This window comes from Hetaerina americana, unplaced genomic scaffold (genome assembly GCF_022747635.1).
Source record: "Hetaerina americana unplaced genomic scaffold, ioHetAmer1.1.p SCAF_3, whole genome shotgun sequence".
In the NCBI taxonomy this organism is placed as follows: Eukaryota; Metazoa; Arthropoda; class Insecta; order Odonata; family Calopterygidae; genus Hetaerina; species Hetaerina americana.
Window position 1 is genome coordinate 37,941,723 of NW_027286874.1, and position 14,724 is coordinate 37,956,446.

General features: G+C 42.3%; 1 protein-coding gene across 2 annotated transcripts in view; it reads left to right on the forward strand.

Moving 5' to 3' along the window:
* Positions 1-14,724, forward strand: part of LOC139690214 (uncharacterized) — a 585,696-nt gene that overhangs the window by 458,254 nt on the left and 112,718 nt on the right. For both annotated transcript variants that reach the window (XM_071587514.1, XM_071587513.1), the window contains exon 4: positions 9,105-9,240. In XM_071587514.1, the coding sequence (XP_071443615.1) occupies positions 9,105-9,240 (136 nt within the window). The remainder of the gene's footprint in view (positions 1-9,104; positions 9,241-14,724) is intronic.

Sequence of the window (14,724 nt, forward strand, 5' to 3'; positions counted from 1 at the left end):
AGTGGCTCATGGAAGAGAAGAGCTTGGAAGAAAGCCGGGAGGTCATATGGGATTGAACCGAGTTTGGGGAAGAGAATGGAGGGAGGGGCGGGGGAATAGGAGGGAGAAAGTTGAGCGAAAGGAAGAGAGCACGGCATGTGTGGGGAAAAGGAAGACGAAGCGACTCCAAGGATGAATGTGGGGGGAGTGGACATAAGGATTTCGTCCGAGTCGAAGGAGGGTTTTCACTCCCCTTATGGCCCAATACCATAGGTCTTTAATAGGGTTAAATTAAGTATAAGCTTACTTTTTTCGTGTTGCATTTTTCCTTTGGAATAAATAGCATTACAGTATTAAAAAATGGAGTTGGGCATCGACTATAATTTATTGACGAGATGCATATTCATTAAATAATATGCCAGTGGTAATTCACTTTATTTATTGTAAAAAATGTGCGTAATTTTGACTAATGACACTCAAATTTATCAAGTAGCAACTTTATTAATAAAAAACTGGTAATTTTCCGCAAAATTAAATGTATTAATGCGACCGGTTCAATTTAACTATACCATCGTTCTATCGTTTTGACTTAAGGGTCTATTCGTTGTCTAGTCTGATTCATTGATTAAATTTTGCCCTGCCCAGGCATCAATACGTTGATCTAAGCACTGCGATAAAATCGGGCATTTAAAAAGTTTTGTTCAGCACTGCAAATACCGCAGTTTTCTTTTCGTTTCCTTCTTGACTTCATTTTCTGATGTGAATGGCTCCATAGTCTACCATCTACTTTCCACAATTATTAAGATGTTCATTCAAGTCTGTCTTCTTCACAATGAATAAATCGTAAATTGGTCATATTGTTTCAATAAAAGATAAACCAAAAGATTTCATCACTTATGGATATTAGCGGAATTCACATAAGAAGGGTATTTTAACCATGTGAAAAGATTACCATCGACACAAAAAACTACAAAAAATTGCATTGTTCTAGCTATTTCATCATATATAATTTCGAAAATAGCATTGGAACGTTTTAAAGGCGTTTATTGCCGTAGTAACAACACAATATTATTAGAGAGGAATGAAGATAAAGCAGAAAATGACATGAATATGAAATAATGATCGTGCGGCCAATGTAACGGGAGAAGTCCTCTTTGGGGTTGCATTGCATTCCTCTGTTAAGGGCAATCCAAGGGATCAGAGTCTTTAATTGCAGGTCACTGAGCCAGTCATAATGGCCAAGCACTCACCGCAGAGCAAAGAAAAACATTTTAAAAACCTCCACTCGTTGCTGATAACAGCAGTATAACGTGTAATAATTATATATAGCTTTATTATTAAATTCATTCAAATAGCTGAACAAAACGTGATGGCATATTGAGAGGAGGAGGCGAAGGTGACGATGGGGTCGAATTTTAGAGTGGAGGGGAGTAGATGGAAAGGGGCGAAGAAGGTGAGCGTTGGGGCGAAGTGGTTCGAGCGTCCCCCAGGGACTGAGGAGGGGAGTGAGCCGTTGCCACGCCGGGAGGTTGGGGGTGCTTGAGGTAGGAGGGGGTCGGTTGCAGGCAAAGGAGGGTTGCAGGCGAAGGACGGCTGTAGGGCGATGCCTCTCGGATAGGCACCGTTCCACTCTGAGAAATGAGATCGAAATTCGGAGAACGACGTGACAAGAATGGCGATCGCGAGGGGCGCGCGCGCGCGCCAATGTCCGTTGGCAAACGGCGTCCCGCCTTGCTCCAGTAAATCCCACCACCCCAGCGTCCCTCCCCCTCCCTGTACCCGCACCAGTGCAAAACCTCTCTCCTTTGCCCCCAACTTCCTCACACACCGCTGCTGTATCTTTTGGCCGCCACACTCCCTCTCTCTCTCTCTGTCTCCGTCATGCTATCCGTTTCGCTGCCACTGGTATCCCATACGCTCCCATCTGCCCCCCGTCCTCATCTTCACCACCCAACCCCCGGACGCCCCTCCCGCGAGAGGAGGAAGGGGGTCGATAAATCCGTCGTCTTCGAAGACATCGGGGTGAAAGCGCGGAGAGGAGAGAACCTGAAGGAGGACGGCCGGACGGAGAGCGGGGCGAATGGGGCAAAGGGGAGCAAGAGGTACGAGGGGTGGGGGGCTGAAATGGTGATGGCCGAGCGACGGGCAGGAGGACCCTGGGAGAACGACGTTGGGGGGGGGGGGCAGGGTGGAATGGCGTGAGTGATGTGGTTGGAGTGGCAGAGGTTGGAGGTGGGAAGAAGAGGAAAGTGGAACGAATCTGCAAGGGAGGGACGGAAGGCGTATGGGAAGAGGGATAAGGCGACGGACGACGAAGGAGGGTAGGAAGAATGCCCGACCCCATTTGGGGGAATGACGGAGGGAGGGGAATAAATCCGGTGGCGAGCACTTGTGACTTGGGTGGAATTGTGGCGAGAAGCCACTAAACGGAGCGAGCAAGGAAACGTAAGAAGGTCATGAAATTAGTGTCGGTGGAGTGCGGGAATTCCGGGAGGGATTTGCGGTTATTTAGGATTTAAGCGACGTAAACTCGGGGGAGTAAAGGATTACGGATCACGTGGATGGGAAGAAAGTGAGTTTGGGGTCATGCAAGAGGAATAAAACCACCTCACCATGAGGGAAAACTGGTAGAACGGAGTGGGGAGAGACGGAATTGAATTCATATATGAATACCAGAAGAAGATTGGCTACTTAAAATTAAACGGAATAATAATATTAGGTCGGGTTAAAATGGTTATGAGTACGCAAAATAACATCTTTATGTATATTTAACCATCGCTGACTATCGCTAATCCCTCCTTACTCCTCTTAGCCGGAAATAATAACGTCGCCAATTTTAAATCACTAGGAAATCCAATGTAATTTTCCCCTTTTCCGACCATCGTTTGCATCACATCACAGATCATAGGCCCGTTAACCTCTATGCCTTTCTGCAATCCCATCTAACCTCCACTTGCCACAGGGAGTCAGCGGGATGACGGTGTAACACAACTGGAGCCCGGTCGTTGGAGATGAGACGACGGCGGATAACGGAAAGGGCATTAGGAATGCCGCACGCGAAGGAAAAGAAAGGAGAAACGAGAGGGGGAAGACGAGATGGAGAGAGAGCGGGGGTGTCATTCAAAAGGAAAAGCCGCGCTAAGGAAGAAGGGGGGACGAGCGCACGAACGACGCGGGGCAAAATGGAAAAAGTGAAGTGGAAATGAATGAAAGTAAGCAGTGCGAGATGAAGAGAGAAGGGCAAAGGAAGCAGGAGAAGGAAGGATGGGGTATGGGAGGACGAACGGACCTGGGAGTTTGGGAGAAAGAGGGAGGACGTGCGAGAGAGAGTGAGAGGGAGGCAGAAAGGAGGAGAAAAGGGCTGGTCGGGACGTGGTGAAGAGAGGCGGTGGGTTGGGGAGCGGGCGGAAGAGGGAGCGAAGGAGGGCGACCAAGAAACAACGCGGGCTGAATTGCACATGTATAGAGGCCTCAAAGGGTGAAGGCTCTTCCTACTCCTCCTCGCTCCGTGGAATAACCCTATCCCCCACTCTACCCCACCCCATCACGCCCCTGTCTCCAGTACCTCCCACCCGAAACCTCAAACCCTCAACTTTCATCCACGAGATCCCACTCCCTTCCCAGCCTCTTCCTCCTTCCTTTCACTCGCCTCCACGACGACGCATCCCTCTGGATGCCTCACTTCAGGCTTCATCTCGCAGCCCTTTTACAAACCCACTTTATGCCAAGCTTCCCTTTACATCTTCCTTATCCTCGGTGCCCATCCAAATCGGATGTCCCTTGATATCTCCCGAGGACTATGGCCTCTCGGCGCCCACGCCATTCCTCGGCTACCTCTCCAGTGAGCAGGGACGTGTCGTGTTACACGTAGTGCAGGCGGCCTGGAAGAGCGCGGGAAATAGTCTCCGAGGCAAGGGGAAGTTCGCGAGGGAAAAGAAAGCGTCCTCTATTGGATATGTTTGCCCTGGGAAGGTAAGCGGGGCTCGAAGGCTATTCGAGTGAAGAGATCCCCTTTTTCCAAATATCACCATCTTGCAAATTATGGTAGGCATGAGGATGTGCTCTTTCCGGTGGATTGCATTATACCATAACTCGTCACCTATATTTTGCGACAGAAAATCTATTCACATCTAACTTTTCGTGTATGGTAGGTAGGCACTTGAATTTTATAACCGATGAAAACATCGAGAAATATCTCTTTCTCTCTCTGGTTAAGGGGTAAGCCAAAAATTAAGCATTAAACTGTACAATATTTCCTTCAAACAAAGCTATAAATTGTTTTTGGCGGATTTCGTAATTTTGTGTGGTTAAAAGAAACAAAGATGTATAACTATGAATTGAGTTTTATTTCCTTCAGTTCCTCGGGCAATTGTGTGACAGCATGTAAACTCTGTAGCTACAACCGTTTCCATTTGTTCCGGCTCCCCTCAGAAATATTTCAGTGTAATTCGAGTTTTCAATTTACCTGAACTTGTAGAACTAGCGTGCAATTCCTTTTAATGGATCACTAGATTTGTTTATAAGTTATATTTGAAATACTATATCTCATTGAACTATTTTTAGACACACTCAGTTGTGATTTTACCACCTTAATGTTAAAAACATTTTCTTGAGCTTTTCAATATTCAAACCATTAGACTAATGAAGCTCATATTCATTAAAAGCAATAGGCGTGTAAGATTTTACGTTCGGGTGGCATAATATTTTCTCTGAATTAAACCGAGGATAATCTTAAAATGTTGATTCTTGGCTCCTGGGAGAATTATTTAAAGTAGTATTTAATCTTAATTTCATTACCTTGATACTCCCACTGATTACTATGAAACTACAAGGTTTTTGCTACACCATGTTAATTTATCCTTCATTTTATAGTTTTAAACCAAAATTCAATTATATTTAATATAAAGACATCATATACAATTACGTTTCAATGTAAGCATACCTTATTTCTTAATTTTTTACTAAATAACTGACACACGTACATTTTTATTCATTTATTTCTGTATGACGAATGTAATACACATATTTATTTTCGTGAAACCCATTCATAGACTTCATACACATTTCATTGTAAACTACTGTTCAGCGTTTTATTTTATTCCAAAAGATGCTCTTTCATTCAATTTTACCTGACTTTGCTATTTGGTACTCCTTTCCTTCAATACGAGCTCCATGCCATGTTTGGCGTTGCCTCATCCCCCTGCTAAATCTTAAACACATCCTCCGCTCAGATCGCGCTGACGACGTGTTCGCCATATTCCTGCCTGCATATCACCACGCATTCCGCGCGTTCATCTTCCCATAGTTCTCGCATCAAATCGCCTCACATGCGGACGCACATTACGCACATCCTCGTCCCCTCCCCCCATGGCAGACGTCTACTTCCAAGCCACTACCTTCTCGCAATGCTTCTTCCGTTATACCTAGTATGGGTATCTGTCACCGTGGCACTTTGTCACAGCTCTCACCCTGCCTGTCTTAGCCTTTATCCAAAGCATTAAGCTTCAAACCTTACGATTTATCTCTCAGAAATAGCTTAGTACAGACATTTGGTTGAAAAATTTTACCTAAGTAAGCGCACAAAAACGATTGACATTTGTCATCAAAATCCTGCATTGCAAAGCGGGCTTACCCGTCACATGCCACGCATAAATTTCCTCCAACTTAAAAGTAACGCGTGTAAATTAGTCTTCAATCGAACGAAGTGGACTTAAATTTAAACTATATTTTATGGTACGATGAATTGAAGCTGATTACAAGTACAGCCCAGAAAATAGATTGTCATGTACTTCAACGCCGGGCGTAATTTTGTGTCGTGTACGTAGAATATTGCGTTCGGGAACATCATCATACAGCATTCTTCCCCCGGTGTGAATGCTAACCCACGACTTTAATTAATAATCCCGATTCAAAGAGTGGCAGATATGATTTAAAGAAATAAATGAATTACGCATTATGTGACGGAAAAAAGCGTAATCGTAAAAACTTCAACATGTTTTGCGAATTAGTTTAATGTCATATATTATTTTGCACACGGCTGATTGATAATACCTGTATACACTCCATATTTAATCTACAAAATGGTTGAGAATATGACCGCCATAATGTTGTGATCAAAAAGCCAATATCCACTCTTCTTTCATAGAAACTCTGGACTTCTATAGCATTTAATCAACGAATTTTGCACCATAAACATTTCATACAATGAGCATTATATTTAAGCGATTTCAGAATGCTAATAGGTGAACTTTAGACTATGGTATTTCTGAGAACGTTTGCTCGTGACATTAGCTATTAGCACAATGTGTTAATGACTCAATTTCCAGATAATTAAAATAATTGAATTGGTGGATTAACGGGGTTTCAGACGTAGCTTCTCCTCATGATATCATATCCTTAGGATTTGCAATTTAATTTCAGGCTGTTTAATTTTTGGTAGAAAGTTAAGTTGAGCAAGATTCTGGGATACTGCTGATATGCAATCAGTATTGAATAAAAAAATCACCAAATGAAGCCTAAAATTTACCTCAAATTTCTCACGAATTAATTTTTTTAAGTCCGATCATCCCCCTCATCCATTATAAGTTTTATGGGAGCATTCAAAGTCATTTAATCCCTTTCTGAAAACTTTAAGAAAATAACGTGCGGTAGGACTTTCCGGAAAAAGAGAACTCTCTCTCTCTCTCTAGATAGACACTTAACACAATACGAAATTGAAACAGAATCTGGCTTAACGTTAAAATCCGCCGGTGGAGACGGAATCTTAGAAAAATCGTTAAAACTGTCGGAGAAATTAGACCACGGTAAGGAAATCCATCGAGTTGAAAGAGCCTGAAAAGGTTCGATAAAAGCTGAATGAATGAATGAAAGATGAGAAGTGAGGGCGGAATAAAAGGAGCATTTTATAGAAGAATATCGTCTAAAAAGTTTTAATGAGGTCGAGTCGCAAGTGGCCTTTGCCTGAGATACGAGAACCCGGGAGGGATACGAACGATATATATATATATATATATATATATATATATATATATATATATATATATATATATATAGTTGGAGAAACGGGACGCACAAAAGGTAGTAATGGATGTAAAACCAAACTCTTGGGGAAGATGGCTGCTGGAAGGGAGAGAAGGTAAGGATCCCTCTTCCTTCATCTCCTCTTCCTTATTCCTCCCCGCTAACTCGTGACCCTCCAAGTTAACGAATGACATGCTGCGTAAGGTATAACGCAATTGAGGCACGAGAAACCTCTGCGAACGGAAGGCACTCGGCAATATTCGAGGAGGACTGCCACCGGAATCCTCTTCCTCTCATAAATTGGGGAATAAGCCCCACCGCACTTTGAGTCGTCATATGTGTCTCTGTGCGTCTCGAGAGATACGCGGAACCCTTTAGCGAAACGATCCGAAAGCTTAAAAAGACGAGCGTCGAGAACTCTTTCCTGTTATGTTCAAGCCATGAGAGAAGAAATTACTTATTTTACACAAGCACCCACATTCTCTCTCTCTCTGTCTCCTTCTCCCGCCCGCGTCTTTCGAGCCAACGTAGAAATATGAAATATTTTGCCAATGCGGAGACCTCTAAATGTAAGCTCCCGACAAAAATAACTCTCGGGGTTGTTTCCCTTTTCTGAACCCAGCCGAAGCATTAACTCCAAGGGCCTAGGTGAGAGGAAAGCCGAGAGAACAACTAATCTCTTCTCCTCCCCTACGTCTCCGGAGGTCTCATACGGGTTCTATTGACTCACCTTGCTTTCTAGGCGGAGTGAGGAGACGGGTGCGAGGAGAGGCGCGTACCGCAGACCCCCACCGTCGCATCCTCCTGCGTTTGCGCTGTCTGAGCCACACAAGGACCAAGCGGAGTGAGAGCAAGATATAGCGGGGAAGGAGTGGGCAGGAAGGAAGAAATTTATGGCTTTGTACGAAAGACAACCTCGTCTCCTCCTCGAATGGCAAGGGAAGGGGTAAGGACAGAGAGAGAGGTGGATACCGTACACCCCCACTTATTGTTTGGAAGCTTTAAAAGGTGGAGGGAGATGAGGGATAGTGGTGGGCTCTGAAAGCGAGATGATGGTGGAGGGAGAGAGAGAGAGACAGAGAGGAAAACAGAGGATTATTTTTCTGAGAAAAAAGATACGATTGTCGGAATCTGTCATCGGAGGAGAAGAAGGAACCTTCTTTCCTCTCTCGATGGTGAAGGGGTGCGTGAAGGGTGGATACGAGCACAGGGTTAGGGGGGCTTCGAGAGGGGAGGCGACGGTGGTGGAAGGAGAGAGCAAGGTGGAGAGGAGGCAGCCTGGGAATGAAGTGCGGTGAATAGAAAAGACAAATGACGGGCGCTTGAAGGCGGATGAGGGATTAAGAGAATAAGAGCCGGAGGAAAAAAAAGATAATGACGAGTGTTGGAAGATTGACGCACAGACCGGGACGGTCGCAGGGATCGCTATCGGAAAGAGAGAGAGAGAGAGATGGGAGGCGAGGATGAGAGAAGGAATTGCTGCTCGGACGCTTTCACTCCCCGACTCCTTCCCTCCCACCCAACACCCAGGGCCGTTTCTCATCCCAGGGAAAAAATGTTCACGGAAGTGTTTCGAAGTAACCCCGGAGCGCAATGAGTGCCAACACGCCGAGTAAGTGCTCATCGTCCCGCATCGCATTTCCGGCGCGTGCGCCTTTCCCCCCCGCCCTCTCAGCGCCACAGCACCCGTTCCGCCGCCGAGCCCCTCCCCGTCGCATTCTCCTTCGACGCTTTTAAAGTGATGAGCTCCCGACTTTAATCCCACCGAGGGAGAGGGATGCTCCGACTCCGAGGGTGAGACTTAAAAATGTGTCACGAGAAGAGTTTGGAGGCTGTTCACAAGGGAGCCTTATTTCCCTACTTCCTCGAGTTTCATTACACACAGAAGCTCCCTCTCCTCGCTCCCCCTCCTTCTCATGACTCAATATTCCGATTGAGCCCCTCCCAAAGGTGTTCGTATCTATTGTTTCTCCCACCTCTCCTCATCCCCCATTTTTACTCTTATTATCTCCTCTAGAATGTTCTCCTGAGAGCGAAGTGTGTGGGGCGGGAAGGAAGAGAGCGCCATTTGATTAATCGCCCGCTTTTATCCTCTCCATTTGCAGGTATCGCAGTCGAACGCTAAGGAGGTGCGCTTGAACGACGTCCAGATGGCCCTCTCCGGCGTCTACAAGTGCGAGGTCTCCGCGGACGCGCCCCTCTTCCACACGGACATCAAATCGGCGCCGATGGTGGTCGTCGGTGAGTGGGCGAATGCCGCGCCTTCCCAGGCACACCTTCCCCGAAATCCCTCGCCACCCACCCCGACATTCTCCCTTTCCCCACTCCGGTGTCTCACGTTCCCCTGCCCTACATATTTCCCCTCCAACCAACCCACTCCACCCCCCTCCTCTCGGCAACAATAAAACCTCTTGCGTTCCATCTCACCGCAGCCCTCACTCCTCCTCCCCCGTGCCTTTGCCCTTCCACCGCTTGCCCCCATTCCCCCATCCCCTGGTCTCTTTTTCCTCTACCAGGAGGCTCTCCCCTCTCTCTCTCTTCCTCTCCGCACATACATTCGTCCGCCATTCCGCCCACTGCTCTCCCACCAGCCCAAGACGACTGAACTTCCTCCGAGTCTTCTGATAAAATTATAAAACCAGCTAAAGATGTAGGCAACTCTTATATCTTTTTTCTTCCTCCACTTTCCTTCTCCCCCTCTCCCCCGCTGAAGAGCAGTCCTTGCATGTTTTTTTTCGCAGGAATGAAAGGAGGATAACTCCGAGGAAGCTATTTCTTCGAAGCGCTTGGCGAGGAAAGAAAGGATTGAGAGAACTTTTGCAGGCCATAGGGTCCTTCGGAGAATCCACCGTTCGCATAAAGGCTTTCTTTCCTAGTTCGTGTCTCAACAATCACTCCCTGCAGTGGCCATAAAGAAGTGCAGTTTTGGGGCACCCTGCTTCAACATCACTGTGTCGATTTTTGGCCTGTTTGTGTCGGCCAAGTTTCAAGTTTTTCTCCTTTTAACGTGGGCAATGGGGTCCATAAAGTGTTTCTCAGTTCAAACCCATCTGGGTCTCAGGAAATATTTTTCGAGGATAATGGTTACTTCCTTTTTTATGGTAAAATCACACCGCTAAATATAGCCAAGTGTAAAATTTTAATTCTGGGCCTTTATTAGCGATAAAGAGGTTTTTGGCCAATACCGAAGAGTGATTATTCTTGGCGATTTATTTGATAAAATCTTTACGACCTTTATTGAAACATTTCCCGCAGTATGCGTCAATCGGTTGAAAATAATGAATACTTAAAAAATGCTTATTCCCAATCCCACTTCGCCGGATATTATCTTCAATTACATTTATATCTTACGCAATACCCCGTATTTCGCTACATGGGTGTGCGGTGGGAAGTGTTAGAGAGCCAGTCATCCACGCGCAAGTATGAGTTAACACATGCATTGGTCCGTTTGACTAGATTATTATATTTTGGTTTTAAAAAAATATTCCTGTCCTTGGATTCGATTAGGTTTTGATTGTGTATTTCTCGAGGGAAGAACGAGCACTTGAATCGGTCTGAGACGACGTTTATCTCTCTTATTTTATCCCGCATCTATCAATATAATACTGGGCCATAGTAATTTTCTCAGTATTATCACCGAAGATATGGGTGTTGTGTGCCTTTCTACAAATCTTTAAGTCTTACTTACTATCTCAGTGAAGAGGCTCCCAGCCAAATTCCTGCAGCATACCCAACATGGTTACATTCTTCTGGTACCGATTTTTAATCTATCTTGCGGATTTTCTTTGAAACTTATCCAATTGCATAACTAAAGCTTTATCTCATGGATTCCAAATATTTTCTACGTATTCCAAATGTGACCTTAATAAAGGAAGGTCAATTTTTTTCTCAATATTTAATGATATTTTCCTGCAGCCTGCTTAATGGAACCTACCTCCTACTACCTAAGGCTGACTCGCATATTCTTTTGATGTGTTTATCCCATGGAATTCGCATTTGTCTCTGATGAACTCAACCCATCAACGACTAATTTTGGCTTACGGTTAGAGAAAAAGTCCCGAATGCTTGTTTTAAATCTAAAATACAGTATCTATCTGTGTAATCACTTCCCCCTTATTTAATGATGTCATGTATTAAAGGATCCAATCGTGCTTTGCATGATTTCCTTCTTTTAGGCCCGTGCCGATTGCGGCAGAATAGATTCCTACTGTCGAGGGAGGTCATTATATTCCCAAAAATGCTGTTCCAATATTTTTCACGATGTTTAATTATGGGATCCTCCCTATCCCTGCTTTAGTAGAAGGGTGTTATGTGAGTTAGTTACAGTCGTGAGGTACCGAAATTTCTTTTATCGACGTACATAATCACAACAGTTACAGCATAGCATGGGTTTTACGATTATGCATTTATAAGAGATTGGGGCTCTATATAATACATTATTTAAAATATCTAGAATAAAAAGTGAACTATCAATTCAAGAAATCCCTTACCCCAATAAAAATTACCCGTTGACTTTGAATTGTCTTTGAAGTTTGTCCTTTGAATTATTGATATACACAGTCAAACTTTTCTATTTATGATTCACGGAAGAAGAATATGCGCGATGTTTTACACCAATTATTTTGTGCAAAGAAAACCATGAAACAAGAAAGCACTACTTGATCGTTTAGCTAAATAGGTATTACTTTCTGCGAAATAATTGATTGTTTCAGTGTAAAATGTTACAGTGAGTGACTTATTCCGTCCCTTATTAACTACTGGTAACAGAGTGGCTTATTACCCGAAGTTTAAATATGATTGAGTGGGTTCAACACCCCTTTGACTTTATTTTTTCTATTCAGTACATTTTTCAATATAACATATCCTTAAGTAATCATTTGCAAAATATATAATTTTTCCACTTATGTTAAATCTGAATTAAACAGTGAAATACCGTCATTAAATCCAGCGTTCAACTTTAGAAAAGAAACTTCCCATGTTTTTTTTCTGTCCCTATGCCTAGGTGTTCCTGGGTAAAAACATAAGAGGCAATGGAATATAGTTTACACGTAAGAAAACTTCTTAAAACGCTTCTTCTTTTCTTTACAATCACTGATGCTAATTTTTATAACAATAAACTAATAAAAAATAACAATTTCAAAGCATAAAAATCATTCATCTTGACCGGGATCCTGGTCATACCTGTGTGTGTTCCTGGTTTGCCTTGACCGCCCGACCGAGATCCTGGTCAAGGTGAATGATTTTAACACTTTGAAATTGTTAAATTTTAATGCACATTAGCGATCGACTCCGTTGAAGTTACTCTTGCAATATCTCTCGCAGTTTTTTGATTTGTTTCATAAACTAATAAGATAACATCAACAGAAGTTTCAAGAAACTGCGGGAGATGCCGCAACAGTAACTTTTAACGGAGTCGTCCGCTAATATGTATTTCAATGAAATAATTTCAGAGTGTAAAAATCATTCACCTTGACAGAAATTCGAACCCGGATCCTTTGATTTCCTTTTGCCAGTTAAGATATCGAGGCGTTCTCTTAAACTGAAATTTTTGGGGCTTTAAAGGAACAAGATGTTGTGACGACTTACCGTAAATACAATGATACAGGCATTCGTAGCCGTGCGCGACGCGCCACAGTCCACGAAGTTAAGGCTAACTTTAAAAACTCAGTCTGTTTTTACCTTTCACAAATTCCAAGAAACTGCGGGAGATGCCGCAACAGCAACATTTACGGAGTTATCCGCTAATATGCATTTCACTGCAAATATATTTCGTTAAAACATCTTGTTTCTGCCAGGTCAAGACGAATGATTCTTACACTCTGAAGTTGTTGCATCAACAGATGTCTTTAGTTATGACGATAATAGTACCATTATAGCGTTTTAAATAATTAATGCATACGCATTAATTAGTCAAGAAACACATTAAAATGTTAAGTGTTCAAACAGAGAAAGAACATCAAGGAGTGAAGCGTTGCTGAAAAACAGGCTGACTGTAGTTCATATAGCTACGATCAAATTTTCGGGGAAGCACTGATGTAATTGAGCGTACATACTGAATTGATGTAACGAGAGCCAATCGGATTTTGAAGAAAAATGGCGCTAATCAAGACCCAGAGCAGCTAACCGCCTCGGTAAAATTTATATGAAACTAGTATCATTTTTTTTACTTTTAGATGATGATAAGTGTGATGTAATTGGAAAATAGATCATAAAACGTCAAGTAACATTCTCAAATTCCATCAAAGTAACAGATTTATTGAAATAATCTTGAAAATATTTGGCCAGAAGTTTCCTCTCTTTACTTCATATCTTGAACCTACTGGATTCCTTAAGTAAACAGAAAAATGAGTAACATCGATGAAAAATTCACTCCCTGTTAACAGGAGACCTAAAGTGAGAGCTATGTTGCAAGCGCCACGATGCTCGAAATAAAATACTTCATTGTGATACCTAAACATCGTATATAGTATATGAAGTGCATGACCACGGAAATCGGCTCGAAGGAGCTGATTCCGCTCGCTGTAGGCTGCTCGCAGACATAGCAAAAGAAAACGTAATGCAATACGAAAGGTGCATCGTTAACTGTCTTCACCCTAATTCATGTACTAAATTGTTACACGGTTACAATACAAAGATGCCAAAAGTAAGATTTCGTTAATATGTGCACAGTGTCTGATTTTTAAAATATAATAAAACTGTATTTGCAGAATTCACTTTTTATTATACGATCTATAAAACGGATTCATCCAATAAATGGTCATTAGAATGGAACAATTTCAGATTATCACGCTATTTTGTTACGCAAAATATATAGTCCATTTACGGTTAAATTTTTTACCTCGAGAGGTTAGAACCATTGGTATTACTCGATCCAAAGGTGGAAGTTGAATTGTTTTGTGGAATTAACAATTTATTGAAATAAATGTAATATCCCTTACTTTCTTTATATCGGTATAATTAATGAGGCAACTCTTACGTAAAAGCTAAATTTTGTTTGTCTACGCTTGTATTAACTTTGTTCATTGATATACGTGAAGGCAAGTGAGCGGTGCTCGTGCCTGGTTTGATGAGACAATACAACTGTAATAATAACTTTTAAAGGTTCTCTCTTTGGAAGACATCCGCTCTTTTATTAGTGATAAATCACTTAGTAGTGATAATTTTCTTCCTTAAAATTTGTCATGAGATAGAAATCGGATAGAAATAATAAGATAATATTTGTACATAAATGATTGTAAAATATTGCAAATATCTCGAAATTTTCTGTTTCCTATAGTCTTGCTTACTGCAGTAGATTTTTTTAAAGCGATTAATTATTGAAAATTATAAATATCAGGAAAAGAAAACTGAGGCAAAAGGTCTCTAATATGCATATCCTCTCGATGTGGGATATTCTGTTTTATAGCTCAACATTAAATTCTATCAAATTAAAATCCGTCAAAAAATTGACCTATTATAAAATCAACGTAAATATATGGTAAATAACTTAGACACATTCAATGGTTATTGCCCGCTCTTTCCAAAGGATATATTCTATTTTGAATTTACAGAGGAATTATATTTTAATAAAATATTTTAAAAACACTAATTTTTTTATAAACTAGTTACCTTGTCATGTAGTCCAGAATTTCGTCATTGGTGACCACTTAGTGATTACCGATGATGAAATTCTGGAATCAAATCAACAAAACTTGCATTACATAAACATTACGAATTACGCTAACA